Source organism: Salvia splendens, chromosome 1, assembly GCF_004379255.2.
Source record: "Salvia splendens isolate huo1 chromosome 1, SspV2, whole genome shotgun sequence".
Classification (NCBI taxonomy): domain Eukaryota; kingdom Viridiplantae; phylum Streptophyta; class Magnoliopsida; order Lamiales; family Lamiaceae; genus Salvia; species Salvia splendens.
The window spans coordinates 2251582-2273747 of NC_056032.1; the positions used below are offsets into that span (position 1 = coordinate 2251582).

A 22166-nucleotide genomic window follows, 5' to 3' on the forward strand; every position below is an offset into this window, starting at 1 on the left:
TGTGAAAAATACACATTAATAAATTTCTACATTTTAAAAACTTCATATCATCAAAACCTATACATCAATCGTACAGGTGACATACTAATTCTTAATAATTGTAATATAAGATAAAAACTCCTAATTGAATATCATAGCCTAGTTTTACATGTCTCACTTGTTAATTAGTATATTCATTTAGGGTTGACCATTCCTCCAACATAAGGAATTGCGGTGTTCTTAACCCAGCTGTCGTCGCCGTCGTAGACCTTCGCCGGAGTGAATTTATCTGCAAGATCCGGCGTCATCTTCTGAATGCCCTTCCACGTCACCCTTTTCGCGGTGGCGGCGCCTTTGCCGCGGTTCTTGTACTCGCCGTAGTAGAGCGTGTCGAGGCCGAACGTCCCCATCCACGGCGTCCACCCCTCGGGCGATATGAAGCCGTCGATGTTCGACTCCATCACGATCGTCCTCGAGAACGCCTTCATGGGCCGGCCCAGGTACGCCTTGGCCGCGGGCTTCACGGCGAAGAATTCCTTCTCCACCGTGATGCTGCAGTTCTGGAGCACGGTCACGCCCACGGCCCGGCTGTCGTTGCGGGCCTGGGCGGTCACCGTGCAATCCTGGTTGGGGAGCGGCTGCTTTACCGCGACGACGCAGTTTTGGAAGACGGCCTCGGCGTCTCCCCAGATGATGTCCATGGTGCCCGAGATGTGGCAGTCGCGGTAGAATTGGCGGTAGATGTGGGCGTAGAGGGTGCTCTGGTGGCCGCTCATCTCTACGTTGTAGAACACCGCCTTATCCCCGGAGACTCGCACTGCTATCGCCTGGCGCCCCGAGGCTCCGGCCGAGTTCTCGATCTTGATGTCCTTTGCCATAAAGTCATCACCATCAACGGCTACAACACCACACGTCTTAATTAGATTTTAAATAACGAAATTTGATTATGATCAATCTTATATCATTTTAAAATAAAGTCCAACAAAGTTTGTTCCAATTTGACCCAACACGGGTTTTAAAAAATTGTTTGACTGTATTAAATGGAGGTATGTAGTGGAATAAGAGTCCCACGTTGAGGAGATTGATGTGTGTATTTAATATCTGTTTTTGGAAAGATTTTAATTGGGACAAACTTTGTGGGACGGACGAAAATGGTAAAATGGGGCAAACCTTGTGGAGACGGAGGGTGTATTATTTAAATAAAATAATGTGACTATGAGTATTAACAAAAAAAATTCTTTGTTAATATTTTGTTTGAAAATTTTATAAGATTGATAGAAATATAGTACTAAATTCTAGTATTATTTAGATTAATAGAAGATTAAACACAATTTTGTAGGAAAAGCTTACCTAGAGTTGCAGTTTGGAAGGTAGGGATGCCCGACACGAAGCTTTGGCTACCGGAGATGACGGTCTTGGTGGGGCCTTCTCCGACGAGGACGACGTTGTTGGCGCCACCGGGGACCGTGACAACCTCCTTGTAAACACCGGCCTTGATTTGGATAATGAACAACTTGGTACTATTAATGGGCGCGGCGGCGATGGCTGCCCCGATCGTCTTGTATTTCCCGCTGCCGTCAAGTGCCACCACCGCATTCGGCGTGAACTTCCCCGGAGCGGCGCCGAGGAGGCTTCTCTTATGTGGATCCACGAAATCCGGGATTCCGGCGTGGACTTTCTGCCGGAGGACCCTCTTCGAGCCGCTGAACAGTTTTCCAAGATCAAGCGCCTCGAAAAGCTTTGCCACGCCATCGACTATCGCGAGGCCGTTGCTGAGCAGCTCTCCGGAGGTTTTGAGCAGTTCTTTTATCTTCTCGCCAGTTTCCCCTACCAACACATAATATACATTTAGGCATAGTTTAGGTTTGCAAAAATATATCTAATGATTGAATATATATTGTGTTTAGTTCATAAGATTGAATCCCATAAATTAATCCTAAGTCTTGTGATAATTAGTCATAGCCGTGCCTCCAACTAATTCTAGATGAATATTCAATCATGATATTAGTAAGTCATGACATTCGAACGATACTTTAGGAATAGGGTTAGGGTTTTGGTTTTGCTCTAGAAAACAAGTTATGGAAAAATTAAAAACAGTACTGCCTCTATCCGACAATAAATGTTCCATTTTTATATGGTATTATTTTCATTACTAATTTTATAATAAAATATGATTGAAATGAGTTAATGGACTGAATGATGCAGTTTGCTAAAAAGAGTACAAATGAAATACTTAAAGACATTTATTCGCAGGTAGTAAAAAGGAAAAAAAATGAGACATTTACTGGCGAACAATAAGAGTAATTACCGGTAGTGTTCTCGAAAGCGTCGATGCAGGTATCCTTGCAGGTGACACCGGCGCTGAGCCAGACCTTGACGTCGTCGACATAGCCGTCAACGTCGCTGACCTCGAATTTGTCGACCTTGGCCATCGATCTTTTGATATTGTCAACGGTGGTGTTGAGGACCTGCTCGCAGACGACCAGCGCCCCCTTGGTCCGCTGGTCGGTGGAGGCGTCTTGGTACGTCTTCGACGTGGTGATGGCGGTCCGGAGGTTCTCGACGGTGGTGTTGAACGACGAGAGAAGAAGCCCCTTGGGTTCGCTGCTCTGGGCCTCGGAGAGGGTCTTCTTGCAGGTTTCCTTGAACTCGGCGTTCGCGCACATCGTGTCCACCTCGGCGCCCGGGGCGGCGCCGGCGGAGATCATCCACGCCGCAAGGAGGAAGGTCGCCAGGATTGCCTTATTCATATCGCCCATTTTGGCAACTAATTTTCTACACTTTTTATTTATTTATTTTGGGAATGTGGAAAATATGGAATTTATATAGTTTAGGAGATGCAACGTTTGTGGTAGTGATTATAGATGTGTTGAGAGTCTAAATATGGATAGATACTTGGAAATTGTGGGGTGGAGAGATCTGGTCTCTTGCATGCAAAATTGGTGGACATGGTATGAAATTTTTTTATTGCATACTTGAATGTACTCGTATATGATTGTACTAGTTTTAGATGTATGGAATATTACTATTTATATGACTGTTTGAATATATGGAATCGTTTAACTCATTTGTCTAATATGATTATACTATTTTCACATAAGATCAATTTTACCAAAATATTTCGTTGTAGGATAGTTACGAAAAAAAATCTAAATTTTATTGTTTTTTTAAGAGTGATTTTTAAAATTGCCAGATAGACTAGATTTGAATCGATCTTCATGATATTTTTCTGATAATTTTCCCTTAGAGCATCCACAATGGCGGCGAGCGGACCGGCTAGCCGATTCCCGGCGCTGGCCGGTCCGCTCGCCAAACCATTGCAGCCGGCGAGCGGCAAATTGGCGAGAAAAACGGCGAGCGCAAACCGATTTACGGGCACTATCCGATGCGCTCGCCGATCGGCTGGCCACCATTGCAGGCTTCCGATCGGCGAGCGATCAGCCAGCCGATTTCTTAAATTTTTTATTTTATTTGTTTAATGTACCTTTTTTTAATTTAAATAAAATTATTGCATTTTCCCGTATCTGTGTCGTAAGTTGAATTCCGTATTTTGTTTGATTGTTAATTATTTTTTTTATAATTTTGTCTATTGTGGCTAGCCTATTGCTTGTCCAGTTGCTTGTCCTGATGATGTGTCAGGAGGAGATTTTAGTGCTGATGATGTGGCAAGATGAGTTTGTGGTTAGGCTATGGCTGACCTATTGCTATTGTGGATGCTCTTATACACACTTGGAATGGTGTAATGAGAAGCTGGAATGTAATTCTAGCTACTCAATATTTTCCCATCTTTATTCCAATGGAGGTTTTTTTAGATGGGTAAATAATTTAAATTATTTTTCCCCCTTTATTCCAATGGAGGTTTTTTTCAGATGGGTAAATAATTTAAATTTAAAAGCCGCGCCATGGAGGACTCGAACCTTAGACCTTTGGCCTCAGGCATTAAAATCTCTACTGCTTGACCAACTCACACACACTATGTGTAAGCGACTAAGCGTTATGTGTAATATCTCATGCTTTGACAACTAAGAAGTAGCATAGTTGCACGATTTCAACTGTTTATCTTCCTCCTCGTCCCCAACTTGTTTATTAGTCCTTTTTTCTAGCAAGCTATAATTTTCATTACAAAAATATATAGGATGGATCCATTATGATGTAATGCTTGTCTAATATTGGAATTGTGAAATATAATTAACTAATTAAATATAATTAATTTAAGTAATTAACATGGTAGTATGATTTAATACTCCTTCCATCCCCAAAGAGTATGAACTATTTCTTTTTTCGTCCGTCTCTAAAGAGTATGAACGTTTTAATTTTGAAAAATTCAAACAACATACTACCCATACACATCATTTTATTTACAACTTATACCATTAACGTTAACAACTTATACCATTATAATACTATGGACCTCACTCTCTACTAACATTATTTCCAATACCCTTTCTCTCTCTCTTACTTTTCCCCTTATTTATTAAAACTCATGTCGAACCCATTGTTCATACTATTTGGGGACGAAGGGAGTTCACTTTTCAAATTTTATGATTGACTAAAATTTGACAAAATTTTGTTATTTAAAAAAATATTTTCCCGTCTAAAATGACATCTAGTGACTAGTATTAATTACCTGTATTCAAACAATATTTCGGTTGAATTGATCTTATTAAAATTATAAGAACATGAAAGCTTGAAACTCAACCAAATTTTTTCAATTTGTTTTTCGATATTAGTTTGAAATCGAACCGTAAATGGACTGTCTCATATATAAGAGATACTACTAAGTATAACATATTAAGATGTCCCACTTATTATAAACTGCAATATATATGTCACACAAAACTGAAATTAATCACTTAGGGTTGACCATTCCTCCAACATAAGGTATTGCAGTGTTCTTCACCCAGCTGTCATCGCCGGCGTAGACCTTGGCCGAAGTGAATCCCTCTGCCAGCTCCGGCGTCATCTTCTGAATACCCTTCCACGTCACCCTTTTCGACGTATCCGCCCCTTGCCCACGGTTATTAGAGCGTTTCGAGGCCGAACGTCCCCATCCACGGCGTCCACCCCTCCGGCGCGATGAAGCCCTCGATGTTCGACTCCATCACGACCGCCCTCGAGAAAGCCTTCATGGGCCGGCCCAGGTACGCCTTGGCCGAGGGCTTCACAGCGAAGAATTCCCTCTCCACCGTGATGCTGCAGTTCTGGAGCACGGTCACGCCCACGGCCCGGCTGTCGTTGCGGGCCTGGGCGGTCACCGTGCAATCCTGGTTGGGGAGCGGCTGCTTTACCGCGACGACGCAGTTTTGGAAGACGGCCTGGGCGTCGCCCCAGATGATGTCCATGGTGCCCGAGATGTGGCAGTCGCGGTAGAATTGGCGGTAGATGTGGGCGTAGAGGGTGCTCTGGTGGCTGCTCATGTGGACGTTGTAGAACACCGCCTTGTCCCCGGAGACGCGCACGGCCACAGCCTGGCGGCCGGATGCTCCGGCCGTGTTCTCGATCCCGATGTCCTTCGCCATGAAGTCATCACCATCAATGGCTACAATTACATGTGACACAAAAAAATTATTATAGTAATAATGAAGTTTGATTAAATTCTTTATTCAATTAGTAAAATAGGATATGAATTTTTTTAGTCTCGCTGTGTATGAAATTATGTCTTTGGTGATTTTGAAAACTATATTGTTTATTTAAATCAAAAAAAAGAAAAAGAAACTAGTATATAGAGAGAATAATAAGGAAAAACTAAAATTTCATAATACAATATTCCATTAGTCTACCAAAATCTAACATTTTGGGATGTCCACCATTTAAATACATATTTATCTCTTTCCATTTATAGCCAACGTCCACCATTTAAAGACATATTTATCTCTTTCCATTTATAGTAAGTTGACCCCACACTTTTACTACTCCCTTCGTTCCTTCATAGTTAAGTCATTTTTCCATTTCAGAAAGTTTCTCATAGTTAAGTTATTTCCATATATAGTACTAGTAATTTTTTACTCAGTCTTACTTTATTTCCTCTACTTTATTCACTTTTTACTTTATTCTCTATACCTTTTTCTCTTTCTTACTTTTTCATCTATTTTATTTAACACACTCAACATTCATTTCTTAAACTCCGATCCGTGCCGAAAAGTTTTGCCTCAACTTTGAAGGAACGGAGAGAGTACATTGTTACTCCTCGTGTTCATAAAAACATAGATGAAAGTGAGACCTACAATCACGAACACTTTTTACCAATATTTTTTTATAAAGTAAACAATTTTTAAAATATAAGACTAGTCAAAATGTGTTTTTAAATGGCTATTTTCAAAACTTGTGAGAGCATAATTTGATCAAATCTGTGATTTAAGAATTTTGAACTAGATCACTCACAAAGGATTGCAGTCTGGAAGGTAGGAATGCCGTCTGCGAAGCTCTGGCTGCCGAAGATGACAGTCTTCGTCGGGCCTTCTCCGACGAAGACCACGTTGTTAGCACCGCCAGGGACCTTTAGAACCTCCTTGTAAACTCCGGCCTTAATTTGGATAATAAACAACTAAGTACTATTCAATGGCGCAGCCGCGATGGCTTCCGTGATGGTCTTGTATTTCCCACTCCCGTCCTTCGCCACTACCGGGCTCGGCGTGAACGTCCCCGGCGCAGCGCCAAGTAGGCCCCTAGCATGATGGCCAAGGAACCCGGGGGCAGTCTCTGCAAGGACCCTCTTGGATCCGCTAAGCAGCTTTCCGAGATCAAGCGTCTCGAAAAGCTTGGAGACGCCAGAGACTATCGCGAGGCCGTTGCTCAGCAGCTCACCAGAAGTCTTCAGCTAGTCCTTTATCTTATCCCCAGTTTCCCCTGTATGCGACATTAATTCCATGTACCAAACAGACACTAAAATTTAAAAAAAACCCTAATTTCGAAATTTCGAGAAATGATATGATGCATACTTGTGGTGTTTTCAAAGGCGCCGACGCAGGTGTCCTTGCAGGTGAGGCCAGCGCTGAGCCAGACCTTGACGTCGTCGACATAGTCGTTGATTTGGTTGACGTCGATTTTGTCGACCTGCTTGAAGGATCTCCGCATGTTGTCCATGGTGGTGTGGAGGACTTGCTCGCACACGGCGAGGGCGCCTTTGGTGCGGGGATCCTCGGCCGCGTCTTTGTAGAGAGCGGATGTCCGGACGTCGGTTTTGAGGTTGCGGATGGTGGAGTTGAAGGCGGAGAGGAGGAGTTCCTTGGGCTCGGTGTTGTTGGCGTTGGAGAGGGTCTTTTCGCACGTCTCCTTGTACTCGGCGTTCGAGCACATGGCGTCGATCTGGGCGCTGGCCGACGTCGTGGACGCCATGAGGAGGAAGGTGGCGATCGCCGCCACCGTTGCTTTTGGGACTTATTTTCTTTATTTATTTACTTAGGTTTTGGTGAAGATCAATTAGGGCTGGGGAAAAATACCGAAATATCGAAATACCGGCCTTATCGTACCGAAAAAATATCGAAAATACCGAACTTTTGGTATACCGTGATTTTCGGTACGGTATAATACCTTACCGAAATCTTTCGGTAAGGTAACGGTATGAATTTTCATATACCGCGGTATAACGCTTCATACCGAAGTTCGGTATGTACCGTGAATTAAGGTATATACAGTAAAATATAAATTTAATAGTATAAAATATATTTTATATATTTTTAAAATTATAAAATTTATTGTGAAATATAAATATAATTATGAATAAAATATATGTAATATATTTTTTTAAATAAAATATAAATAATATTCTAAAAACTCAAATTATCTATTTTCATTGATGTTGAAAGTAAGGTATACCGCAAAATTACGGTATACCGAACTTTGGTACAGTATACCAAAAATGAGGTACTACATCGGTATGGAAATTGGTCATACCGAAAATAAGGTATACCGAAGTTTGGTATACCGAAAATTTTGGTAAGATAAAGGTATGATTTGTTCGCATACCGAATTTACGGTAAGGTATACGGTATGGTGGTTTCGGTAAGGTATTACGTACCTACCCACCCCTAAGATCAATGTTTATTAGTTATGTTGAGGTATTTATAGTTTGGGAGACGAAATTTTGCGTGAGATTGGAAATTGTGGGTGGATATTTGGGATGCATTTTCCGGCGGCATCGGACATCTATTATTACTCAAATCAAAACAAGTACGGTTGCAATGTGTGGTTTAAATTTAAAAATCAAAACTAGCGTGGTATCGCCTTGAGGTTTTAAGTCTCAACTCTTTATATTTCGTATATTTTTTATCTTTTAGTTTCTATATAAAAGGTTTTTTATATAGTACTACTAGTATATGAAAAGATGGAGACTGTTTTGATTGAAAAAATCTCACTTGCTCATTGATGTTTCTCTAATTTAAGTTAGTGTGATTTTTTGAATATGAAGTACAGGTAATGCATAAATATATTAATAAATTTTTTTAATTTATTCATTTAATTTAATTTAAATTGTTGATAAAGTTTTGTGGGATTAATGTGTAATTTAAATACGTATGTAGGTATAATTGAAAAAGTAAAAAAAAGTGAATATGGAATATTCTTTTGGATTTGAATTTAGCGTAAATGATTAGGTTAAAATTACTTTTAGTGTAAATATATATACCCAACAATGAGTTTGAGTTTAGTGTAAATAATTGAAGATTACCTTAAATTATTTAGTAAATGTATATAAATACAATTGCATATACCATTCAAATCAATGTCAATCAAACAATAAATTGCAGAGTTTCCTGTCAAGGACATATTTTAGTTCCTGTTTCATCTTTCTATCTTTGGAGATTTCTAAAATTTGAGAAACTGCTTTTTTTTTTTTATAATTACATGAAAATCTTCTTGTAAATCTTAAAGTTGAACTTGAATCCACATAATTTGTCACTGATGGAGTACGTACTAAACAAGCCCATCAGCCTAAAACCCAAGAAAGAGTATCAGTTCGGCATGACTAAAGAAATCAGTTCGGCACAACCAAAGAGTTCGGCCCCAGACTACAGCTCGGTAAAAGCCAACCAATCAAACTCTGCTCTCAGGTCGGCATCAAGCTCTACTCTCAGATCGGCAAAAGCTGCTCGGCAATAATTCAGCAGTTCGGTCTCAGTATTCGACCGAACTAGGAGATAGTGGACTCATGCAGGATTTCCACCTCCACTACACCCACGATCTATTTAGTGGTGTCAAGCAGTCATTAACTCATGCAGGATAGTGGACCCATGCAAGATCGCCACGATCTCCACGACATCCACTACCTAGTAAATGGTGCTGCATGCCACGATCTTGGTTCAATGTATAAATAGAACCTAGATCAGATAGATAAAGTTAAGTTCTGTTAAGCTCTCTAGAGATAAAAGATCAAATAGCAAGTCTGTATTGTAAGCTGTAGAAAACAGATCAAGCAATACAACTCTGCCCTCTTTTCTTCCCGTGGACGTAGATTTACCTCAGTAAATCGAACCACGTAAATTCATTGTGTCGTAGTCTTTATTCTCTACCAGCATTTACTAACATCAGAAATTCGCGGATTCATCACTGGCGCCGTCTGTGGGAAACAGAGAACCAAATTTGTGATAAAGCGAATTTTTGACCCTTTTTCCACCCCAAAAAAAAATGCATACCAGATCACATAACACCCATAATACCGTTCGTGATAACCGTGAGGAAGCTAGTCCAGCTCGCAGGTCTGAAAAACGGCCTCGGGAGACATCTACCTCCGGTTCTAGCCACTCCAGGAGAGATCGCACCGAGTCTTCCCAGCAGCCCGATTTAAATGAAGCTGTCAAGCTGTTCTTGGCCGAGAAGCAGGAGGAGTTCTTAACCTTCCTGCAGAAGAACCAACAGCCGGAGAAGACAACGGCGGATTCTCCCTCCTCCTCCAGACATGAAAGTCACTACCACAGTAGTGACGTGTCTTCCAGGAGAAAGAATCCTCAACCCCGACATGTTCCTGTTCCTCCTCGGTACCGGAACCACAGGAGAACTCCATCTCCTCCGTACCGAAGAGATGTCGGGTTCGCCATGTACGGAGCATTAAAGACTCCGTTCTCGGACGATATCACCCGAACTCCTTTGCCGCGGAACTACCGGACACCGTCAATGACTTATGACGGGCTAGTGGATCCTCATGACTTCTTGGGATGCTATCAATATAATATGGCAAACCAGGGTCTCAATGAGGTCCATATGTGCAAGCTGTTCCCCGAGCTGCTCATCGGGAACGCCAGAAGGTGGTTCGACAGCCTTCCTCAAGGCAGCATTAGATCCTACCGAGATCTAATGGATGCTTTCCACAGGAGGTTCTTTCAGAAAGCGGAAGCCCGAATTACTTCGGCTCAGCTGCTTTCTATACGTCAAGGTCGCGACGAAAAGATCAGCGACTTCCTGACGAGATTCCATAAGGAATGCCTACAAGTAGATAATCTCAATGATCTACTTGTCATTTCGGCATTCCAAAATGGAATCCTGCCCGGAGCTCTCTACAGAAAGCTCGTGGAGTGCGGTCCGCAAACAGCTCAAGAAATGTGGGACATTGCGGACCAGTTTTCCCGTGCGGATGAGGCAGACCGTCGAAAACGGTCTTTAGACAGCTCATCCCGAGAAGAGAAAAAGAAGCCCGATCAAAGCGGCCAGGTGCTTCCTCGCCGAACACCTTCCCCACCAAAGGAGGGATAGCGGTCATCCGAGGTGATCGAAAAAGAGCAAGTGTGTTCGCAGATTGCGCTTAAAAGTGCCGAGCAATCAGTTCGGCACCATCAAGCATAGCAATCACAGCAGCCGGAGTCATAGGCAGGCGAAATGACCGAAGTCACACCAGAGCCGAACTCGATGGTGTACGGCACTGAAGCAGTGATTCCGGTTGAGATCGGCATACCCAGTCCCCGAACTCAATTTCTCCTCAGAAATGAATGGTGACGGACTGAGAGCCGAACTAGATCTTGCCGAAGAAAGAAGAGAATTGGCCTGCATAAAAGCAGCCAAGTACAAGGAGCAAGTAGCCCGGTATTATAACCAAAGGGTGAAAAAGCTGCAATTTCAAGTGGGAGATCTCGTCTTGAGAAACAACGAAATAAGCCGAGCAGAAAAGCTGGGCGAACTCGAACCCACATGGGAAGGTCCATATCGGGTGTCAGAAGTCCTCGGCAAAGGGTCTTACAAATTGACTCACGTGTCAGGAGCACAAGTACCCCGAACATGGTACGTTTCCAACCTCAAAAAGTTCCATTTGTAAGAGACAGTCCAGTCAGTCTTGAGTCCTGTTCGGTCAATGTGCTTTCTTTGGTTTGCTTGGTCTTTGTTTGTCTCTGTGCGTTTTGTCTGTGTGTTTTGTCTGTCTCTGTGCGTGTCGTCTCTTACAAATGTTACTGAGGTATCTTGTTCTTCGAAGGCTGATCCCCTTCTTAGAACATATACAAGCCAACGATTGTGAGTCAAAGCTTCTAAAGAGGATACAAGACCACAATTCAGCTTAAACAAGCAGTTCGTCTGAAACGAACTGCAATAAGCCAACGATTGTGAAGTCCAAGCTTCTAAAGAGGATACAAGACCACAATTCAGCTTAAGAATCAAGCACTTCGTCTGAAACGAACTGCAACAAAAGTCCGATTCACGCGATAAAACTTGCCTGAATTAGGACAAGGGAAAGTCCGATCCACGCGATAAAACTCGCCGAATTAGGACAAGGGAAAGTCCGATCCCCAAATTAGGACAACGGAAAGTCCGATCCGAGCGATAAAACTCGCCAAATTAGGACACAAACCAAGTCCGGTCAAAGAAGAGTTCACTTCATAAGACCGAGGACAAACATCAACTTACCCCGTACCTTTATCCAGAATGCCGAAGTGATTCACTTCGCTTTTCGGGGGGGGTAGTGATGGAGTACGTACTAAACAAGCCCATCAGCCTAAAACCCAAGAAAGAGTATCAGTTCGGCATGACTAAAGAAATCAGTTCGGCACAACCAAAGAGTTCGGCCCCAGACTACAGCTCGGTAAAAGCCAACCAATCAAACTCTGCTCTCAGGTCGGCATCAAGCTCTACTCTCAGATCGGCAAAAGCTGCTCGGCAATAATTCAGCAGTTCGGTCTCAGTATTCGACCGAACTAGGAGATAGTGGACTCATGCAGGATTTCCACCTCCACTACACCCACGATCTATTTAGTGGTGTCAAGCAGTCATTAACTCATGCAGGATAGTGGACCCATGCAAGATCGCCACGATCTCCACGACATCCACTACCTAGTAAATGGTGCTGCATGCCACGATCTTGGTTCAATGTATAAATAGAACCTAGATCAGATAGATAAAGTTAAGTTCTGTTAAGCTCTCTAGAGATAAAAGATCAAATAGCAAGTCTGTATTGTAAGCTGTAGAAAACAGATCAAGCAATACAACTCTGCCCTCTTTTCTTCCCGTGGACGTAGATTTACCTCAGTAAATCGAACCACGTAAATTCATTGTGTCGTAGTCTTTATTCTCTACCAGCATTTACTAACATCAGAAATTCGCGGATTCATCAGTCACATACTACATCTTAGGCTCCCGCAGCCCACCTCATCTTACTCATTGTTGAATGTGGTACTCTTATGTATTGCTATCTTTGCCATTTTTCTCTAAAATGTATACTTTATATTTTTTTTATTGTTCTTCCCCACTCTTTTTTGTACATCTAGATTATCTTTAATGTCTTTCCATCTTACAACATGCTTATCGAACCTTAGGAGGACTGATACCGTTGACGATTCTGCTGCTATCAGAAAGGTATTGGGATATGTTGCCAATTTTACTGCATCGTTTCCCTTTTACCCTCCTCTCGTTTCCCTTTTTCTCTCCCCCTTCATTTCTCTTCCCCCGCTCTCACTTTCTTTTCTTCCACTCTGTCTTCTCTCACTGATATGCTTGAAAGTTTTGGCTTCTTTGGCATGTAGGCATCAAAACACTAGTTCCATAGATAGAAGCTTTCTTCACTCCTCCACGGTTAGGAAAAATGAAAGCATATCAGGCTCTCTATTTATAGGTGATGATATATGTTTAACTAGTTTAAGAATGGTTTTGCTACGGTTTCTGGTTGATTTTACTTGGCTGTCTTCTTATAAATTTTATGATGATAGATTGTAAGCGTGCAGAGAAACATCATAAGCTCATTTGATGTAGTCTCACAACTTATGATGATAGATTGTTCTTGAGTGTGGTTGATCCAATGCACATCAAGAAGCTCCCGGATCCATTCACTTTGATGTTCAAGATGTGCGCTAGGAGCTCATCAAGGAGAGGAGGAAGGAGCTGGCCGTGTGAAAGAGCAAGATCAGGTTGTCGTTAAAGCAAGGATGTATCCTACTGATCAGGATGGGAACCCCAGCTAATCCTGAACTTGGCTATCAAAGAAATTCCTCAACCCACTTCTACTGACTAGTATAGTGGAGGTAAGGGTCGAATCCCACAGAGATGATGCGCTTTGGTAATTGTGGTGATATCCTGGAAGGGTTGGTTAGCTACCACGCTTGGGGTTGAGATTCTATCTAAACTGAAAATTAAGGCGGTACTTTACTGACTAGGAGGTGTGAAAGGTGATTAACAAGCAGCTGTGTACGTGAGAGTGGGGGAACATTATGTTTCAGAAAGTATGTGGAAGGTACGAGATTACTATGAAAGGCTAAACGGAATATCAGAGAATAAGTAGTAGTTAGGTGACTAGACTGACAGATCTGTAGGGTACCAGCTGAAAAGGTAGAGAGAGGTAAAGGACAAAAGCATAAAGTAACTAAAAAGCAAAAGTGATCCCAAACTTAGATGTGGAAGTTATTTTCTTCAACATGAATAAACTCAGATCAACAAACACATATTCATGGACTAGATTTGCAGATTACCAACTTTGCAAGAACAGATCTAGAATTAAACAACCAAATTAATAGAATAACTAGCAGAATCGAAATTACGCTTACTGGGTGACATACAAGGTGACAGAAATCACGTAAACTAGGCTTTCACACTTAACCATTTCAGATCTAAAATCTAACAGCTATCTAAACTCATGGACTCAGATCTATCAATTCGGAAATGAAAACATGCTCGCAACACTTGGAAATTACCCTGACAACTAGATCTAAGCTATCTAGGCAGAAAGAAACAGAATCAAACAGGAACCGATGCACAAAAACAACTTCATATCATAAAAAACGTTTGGATCACAACTAAGACTTCAAGTAAGCAAATATTGAAAACGCAACAGATGCAACGTAAGAAAAACAAGGTGTGATTAACTAAGAAAGCAATAAAGATTGTTTTGCCACTCCAGGCGATGAAACTGCTGACACTACGATCATGCTAGCTGGAATGAGAGAATGCGGAACTCCAACGAACTGATTGAACTCTCAGGTGACCATGGCTGTGGCGAAGAACGAGAATATGAAAGACTAGGCTGAAGGACTGATCTGCCGAGAGAGAAACTACTCTAACTAAGAGTGTAGGATGATGAACTTCGATGATGATCTCTTCTCTCCATGTGGCTCCTTTTATATGGAGGCCTGCCCTTGATTTTTAGGTTAGACTCTCTTCACGAAATGACGTTTTTGCCCTTACTTGTGGCTGATCTTCCCAGCAATCCTTCTTCTCCATCTCGAGCCCTTTCTTTTTGCATGCATCCTGGTCAGTATCGCACCCTCCTTGTGCCCTTTTCACCTGAGCTATCCGAGTCTGTCCAAACTGATTAGAACCCTTCCCTGCACACTTTAGCAACTGTTTTGCAGATATATTCCAATTATGCACGTTATACTGACCAGTAACCAGGGCCTAGAATATGACTTATCAAATTGCTCACACTTACCACATGTTTGTCCTCAAGCGTGAAGAACAAACAAAAAGAAATAAGTCGCATTCTAGCCTAGTTACACCCCTGACCGACTCTATCCTAACCTAGACTCTAAACTATGACGCAAAGAAAAAAACACAAAAAACAACACAACGCACATAAACAAACACAAGAAACACTTAAACACAATAATCAGGCTATATTTTCAACCATCCATCCCCTTGAGATTAGGTGCAATCCGACCTTAGACAGCTTTGAACTTCCGACGCCCCCCTTTTCCTTCCTAGTCGGTATATCCGCTCGTCAAGATCACCCACCTTCTCGGCCAAACACTGGATTCGCTCATTCGCTCATTCCTCACACGGAGGTTAGGACTGTATTCCCTCATACTGCTGAACCACAGATGCTTCGGACTCAGATTCCACGTGCGGTACCTGAAGGGCTTCAAGGTTTATAATGAAGCTATTGGCTTGTAGTGTATAGGGTGGATGTTCCTAAGGCTCTAAGGTTCAAAAAACTACTACTATATTATAATGTGGGGGGACGGTGTGCATAAGAGCTTTTGGCTGTTGCTTCTCTTTGGCTGGATATTTCTGATGTTGGTCTCCAACTGTTCAGTAGCATCTTGTGGCTTCGCCAACCTTATTCTTTCTTTTTTTTTGTGGAGCGACCATTTCGGTATTAGAAATTTACTAAGGTTCGTTGTTCCACGTTCATTTAATTTGTTCGGAGGAGCAATACTTGAGTTGCTACATACAACTAGAATCGATGATGTAAGGTCTAACGTTCATCCAAAACAGTCCACAATCACACAAGGAACTCATAATATCATACTTTAGTATCTACGAGTCATGACTCAAATCATCACGTAAAGGCCACATAATCGAGCATACACAAACAATTATCGCTAGACGTCTCAACACATAACAATAACATGTTCCTCAAAATCTCAATCGAAAAAGAACTAGCATTCTTTCACTTAAAGTTCAACTATTTCCAAAACAAAAATTTTCTCAAGTTTCCACAACATAAAAATTTTCGCCAATCTAATTCCACCATGAACAACTAATCATTTCCATTGCAAAAATATTTACCTCAAAATCACTTACAAAAATTTTGGTTATCTCTTTTCAGGTTGAGCGCGATGATCGGATGTTGAGCCTTTGACACTTTTAAATTTATTAATTTTTAATTTTTTTTAATTTTTGATCTAGGGATACTAATCTAGATCAAGAAGGAAAGAAGACTCTTGGGTCCAGAGCGGAAGGAAAGTCGCTCTGATACCACTCTGTCACGCCCGCATTTTCTAAGGATAGAAAATACGGTTGATCGCGACTAGGGGAGGATTAAAGAAGCGGGTCAGAAAGGGGAAAAACATACACATTTGACCAAAAAAATTAATAGCTGAATTAACTTTGAAAACGTCATAATATTATCCTAACAATAATACCAACTCTAAGTAAATAAAGAATGGACAATAAACAATTTTCAAACGAGTTAGACTCTCCACGAATACACAATTCTAAAGAAAATGACTCTTATCGGAAGCGTTCAAGACACGGAAAATGCCGGGTATGAAGACACGACAAATCCAATAATTATTAATCAAGACAAAACAATCCATGAACTCTGCTCAACATCCTCCACGTCCATCGCCGCTCAATCTGCACATTAAGAAAAATAATATGCAGGGCTGAGTACTTGATGCAGTCAGTGGACACATGTTAAAACATAGTTTGTCAAGCCATAATCAAGTGACCTTGGGGGTTTTAATTAAAAGAAACCCAAGTACACCAAAAATATATATTTCACAAGTTCGGTCGGCCGACCATTTTCCATCCATATTCACAATCACCATATCTGAACATACATGAAAAGGAACGTGGCCACGAACCAAGTCACTAGACCGGCCAACTCCAAAGAGATAGCACACGATACGGGGTGTACACTAGTCCGAGCAGGATTTGCGGCCCTACTGGGACCCGAATTCGATTAAACATACATGGCATAGGATTAATTTGGAGTATTAAGATGTGTGGCTGAGATTTATTATCTTGTTATACACTTAAAATTAGTTATATTTTGATCACTAACCTATATATATATAGGGATGTATTTATTTCTTTTTTGTATCTTTTGTTCTTTGTTCTTTTTAATCTCAGCCCCACAATTTTGTCATCCGACGGTTAGATTGGTGCCACGTGTCATTTAATAATGCAGATTTTCAGTTGAATAATGCACACCGACTAATAATGCACCATTATAGTGTAGTAATGCAGATCATCTGGACTATTGATGAATGAGATCTAACGGCTCATATTAAGAAGAATAAAGGATCTAAGGGATGAATAGGAGAATAACGCTATATATATATATATATATATATATATATATATATATATATATATATATATATATATATATATATATATATATATATATATATATATATATAGGGATGTATTCATTTCCTTTTTGTATTTTTTGTTCTTTGTTCTTTTTAATATCAGCCTCACGATTTTGTCATCCGACGGTTAGATTGGTGCCACATGTCATTTAATAATGCAGATTTTCAGTTGAATAATGCACACCGACTAATAATGCACCATTATAGTGTAATAATGCAGATTTTCAATTGAATAATGCACACCGACTAATAATGCACCATTATAGTGTAATAATGCAGATCATCTGGACCGTTGATGAATGAGATCTAACGCCCCTGATGCGTAGCATATTTCTTATACTTTTCCCCATAAACTACACATTTTTATGTTAATTAGAACTCATCAAGTTGTATTTGTTTTGAAGTTTAGAAGGATTAGAAGCTGGAAGTTCGCCAATTGAAATTGGCAAAGCATGCAGAGATCAGAAAGTTCGCTCGATCGGGCGATTCTGAGCTTCAAAACGCCCGGTCGGGCGTTTATCTCTTTTGATTTCGCCCGGTCGAGCGCGTCGGAGCCTCAACCGCAAATCAGTAGTTATTCAGCGGTTGGAGGAATAAAAATGAGGAAAAAAATGGAGAGAATGGACGTTTTTTTGACAGAAAAGAAAAAAGGGAAAGAAAAAAGAAGAAGAGAAGAGGAAGTTCCGGCCAACTTTCCGACGATCCGACTCCAAATCCCAACTCCACTCATCGAGAGCTTGAATCCTACGATTTTCATTGTTATTTTCACCATGTGTTTAGGCTAGACTCTCATTGTTGCTCCAAGTTGTGATATAGACTTGTTCGAATTTATCTACAACTCTTAATTCATGTTTTGACATCGTTGATGTGTTTGATATTAATATCTATCACTTTAGAGGCCTCTATCGTTATAGATGTTTAATCCTTGTTTATCGTCTCTTTAACATAGACTTGGATGGATCAATTGATGTGTTGTTAAATTAGAATTGTTCAGAGGATAATTTGACGACGGATTAGGTAAGCTCGCATAGTAGATGATCTTTTATTCCCGCGCTTCCGCAGGAATTTAATGACTTTGAAAATTAATTCATGAAACAAGTGTTCAACTGACTGTGAATTATACGTCGCAAACATGTTCAGTGCACGCGATTAGGTTGATTAATTAATCCCAAAAACATGTGATATAGATGTAGGTAAAATGGTTCACATCTAACGAGCAACTTGGAGTGACATTTTTTTCTTTCCATTCTTCGTCAATTAGCTTGTAGTGTTTTTCTTAGCTCTTAAAAGCCAAAATCTGTCTACAAAACCCATCTCTTTATGTTTCTTACTAGTGTTGGAGTTAAATAAACTTTATCTTCCCTGTGGATCGACACTCGAAATATCGCAATCGACACTATAATCTTGCAGTATTGTTGTAATATTAGAGTTAACAAATTGAACTTGTGTAATTAAATATTTGATAATTGCACTCGAAAATTACACATCAGGCCCATATTAAGAAGAATAAAGGATCTAAGGGATGAATAGGAGAATAACGCTCCCCTATATATATATATATATATATATATATATATATATATATATATATATATATATATATATATTAAAGATAGAACCATTCTTAAGTGTAGAACCTAGAACTCTACATATTTTATTCATTGGATGAGGAAAAAATGACGGTCAAGATTAAAAATCATACATATTAGACTATGTTTTCACGACATTCCGGACTCAACATGTGAAAAAACTCACATGTTGATGGAAGAATGAATGAAACGAAGAAGAGTCCATGCATGCTTTATTTTTTCATTTATCTGCATTCACCCATTAATAATAGTTTTGGTTGTAATGAGAAGTTGTTGTGCAAATCAACACCATTGGATTAAAAGATCTAACGACCTCCGTTTGGCATTTGTTCTACGTTTAAGAATGGTTCTACGTTTAAGAATGGTTCTATCTTGATCACAATCATATATATATATATATATATATATATATTGGGCCCATAAAGCTTCACTGTATTTTAGCTGTGTGGAATTCAATCTAACGGGCCTTCTTTCTTATTCATTGTTTATAGTGTAAGCCCAATGGGCTGCGGGTTGATAATTGGTTGAAGGTGAAAACATTATAAAATCATCAATATTTAAATTATTGAATATTTTGAATTATTTAAAAGGGTATTTTGGAATAAGTTAATAGTTGCTTATAGGTAATAGTGGTGTCATTAGGAATATTTTTGTCTTATTGAATAAGAGTTTCTGTAAAATTTACTTAGGATACTAAACTTATACTCCTTCTGTCCCATTAGAAATGAAACGTTTTTCTTTTTAGTCTGTCCTATTAAAAATGAAACGTTTCTAAAAATGGAAACAATACTCTCTCTATTTTTTCTTCTCTCTTACTTTACTCTCTCTTCATTAACTCACAAAACAACACTACATAAAATTCCGTGCCGAAAAGCAAATGTTGCATATTTAATGGGACGGAGGGAGTATAATTTTTCTTTTGACTATATATATATTGTCACGTCCGCATTTTCTAAGGATAGAAAATACGGTTGATCGCGACTAGGGGAGGATTAAAGAAGCGGGGAAGAAAGGGGAAAACAACACAACTCGGCCATAGCTCGAAACAAATGGGAATGACTCGAATAAAATCAGAGTATCCCAACAATCAACAACTCCAAATGAAAATATCTCAACAATACACGAACTCAAAAGGAACAATATTTAGCGGAAGCATTTCGAGAATAGAATAATGCTATGTATGAAGACACAACATATTCTAGACATTTGATAGACATTCTTCACTTTTATGCTCAACACCCACCGCACTCGTCACCGCTCAACCTGCACATAGGGAAAACACATGCAGGGCTGAGTACTTGATGCACTCAGTGGACTCATGCCGAAAACAATTTTCAATCACAATATTTATCATGCCATTAATGAGTGACCTCGCGGTTTTAACTTTGAAATGGCCCGAGTCACTAAAACATTTCACCAACATCATCATCAACATCACCATACCATATCTGAACATACATGACAAGGAATGTGGCCACATTCCAAGCCACTAGACCGGCCAACTCAGAGAGATAGCGCACGATCTACGGGGTGTACACTAGCCTGAGTAGGGACTCACTCCCTAGTCAGACCCGAATTCAATTAACCATACATGGCAAAGGCCACTTCAGATAGGTCCCATAGCAACACAAAAATATGGCATGACAAACATATTTCCCAAAAATAAATATACTTAGGACATAGTCCTTATTTAAAAAGAAAGTCCATCTCGTTCTCTTAAACCCTTCACTTGTCAATCAGCTCCGTTCTCAAATAGCATGCAAAAATCAACCTTTTTTTAAAAGAACATAATACTCAAAAATTAGACTTTAAGAAAATAGTTTTAATTAAAACAACATTGAAGTTAAGCCTTACCCTTGGATCATATTTATGAAATTCTGAAATTTTCTGTGACTTAGAATTGTCCGGCTGGTTTCACATTCCTGGATTTAATTAGAGCAGCCTGTGCATCCTTCTCCATCAGCCCAACACTTAGATCAATAACTTGGTCCATCATTTATTAAAGAGTAGCCCAATTTAATACTCCTGACCCACCTAGCCCAACAAGAAATAAAAGTAATTGAAAATCCCAAATGCTTTCTTCTCCAAAACTCACGGTCAGAACCTCTTCTCAATTTCTTCCCATTTCACTTCTTTATCTCACGTCAAAAATCAGGAGCATCCCCAACATAAATTCACACATCTAAACTCTAAATTGAGGCAAACCTTTCACTCGTCTGCTACTTTCATCGCAACATCGCCGTCCCTCCGTCGAGCCGATAGCCGCCGCCATGGCCAGCCTCTGTTCGCGGCCACCGCTGTCCCGGCTCGCCGTCGCCAATGGACGTCACTGCCGCCCGGTCGCTCAGTCTGGCGAAACTGTATCGTCGTTAGTTTTCGCGGTCTTACCCACCGCCGTTCAGATCTGAATCGCGGGCGAGTCTCCGTCTATGCCTTTCTCGGGCCGCTGCTGTCACTGCCTAGGTGTAATTCTCCAGCATTATAGCTGCTGTCCACCGCTATTCGGCCCGTCACGCTACGACATCGAAGTCGCGGTTCTAAACCGTGTCTACTCTCCATCCCTTGCGCCTCAATTTCTGTCACAGCGCCATAACGCTTGCTCCACCGCTGCTCTTATCTAATTCATTGAATTGAGTGTGTGTGCTTGTGTTGAGACCGCGCTCCCTCTCTGTTCTCTCGCATCGCAGTGCCGCCGTGAGTCGCGGCAGCTGTTGCCGAACCGGACAGCCGTTGGCTCCGTATTCACTGGCTGTTATCCGCCGTCGCCGAGCCCCGTCGTCATCTCTTCTCCCTCCATCCAATCTCTCTCAAAACACAGCATCTGTCATCTCTCTTTCTCTAATTTTAACTCTCTGTTTTTTTTTGGAATTGATTGAATTGAAGAAAACGTGGAATCATGGGGGAGATATGCATGTGAAGATTTGGTTTAGATGGGGGAGAGATTTATGGATCGTGGGGAGGCAGTTTTCTACTGGGAGGAAAGAGTGGGAGACGATTTTCTCTCTCTTTTTTAAACGTGATTCTGATGATTTGGATTGGTTTGGTATTTTATTTACTAATCACGGAGGAGGAAAATCTTATCACGGAGGAGGAAAATCTCTGCAGAATCTTTATTTAAAATTTGTACTAAGGAAAAATTGGTGACCAAGTCAACTAGGAAAAGATTTAATTAGATTAATTTGATTTTTTTTGGGGTGTTACATATATAAATTTCTCCCAATCACATTACAACTATAACAGTGATAAATATTTATTTTTGTGATTTTGTTCGAAGTCAACTAATCCATTAGATAAAAATGTCCTGGTATTATAATTTTCTACAACTTATTTTATTTAGCCACAAAAAATCATTAATAGCATCTTATTTTTCGATCCC

General features: G+C 40.5%; 2 protein-coding genes across 2 annotated transcripts; both read right to left on the bottom strand.

Moving 5' to 3' along the window:
• Nucleotides 1-21: 21 nt before the first annotated feature.
• On the bottom strand, nt 22-2749 carry LOC121804002 (pectinesterase-like). The gene is made up of 3 exons (XM_042203562.1): nt 2288-2749; nt 1330-1806; nt 22-877 (listed from the first exon to the last, which is right to left on the bottom strand). Exons 1-3 carry the CDS (start codon nt 2736-2738, stop codon nt 174-176), a joined length of 1632 nt encoding a protein of 543 aa, XP_042059496.1. The 5' UTR covers nt 2739-2749; the 3' UTR covers nt 22-173.
• A 2251-nt stretch (nt 2750-5000) lies between these two features.
• LOC121757523 (probable pectinesterase/pectinesterase inhibitor 21) lies at nt 5001-7314 on the bottom strand. The gene is made up of 4 exons (XM_042153055.1): nt 6982-7314; nt 6602-6796; nt 6361-6502; nt 5001-5518 (listed from the first exon to the last, which is right to left on the bottom strand). Exons 1-4 carry the CDS (start codon nt 7312-7314, stop codon nt 5001-5003), a joined length of 1188 nt encoding a protein of 395 aa, XP_042008989.1.
• Between the last annotated feature and the right edge of the window lie 14852 nt (nt 7315-22166).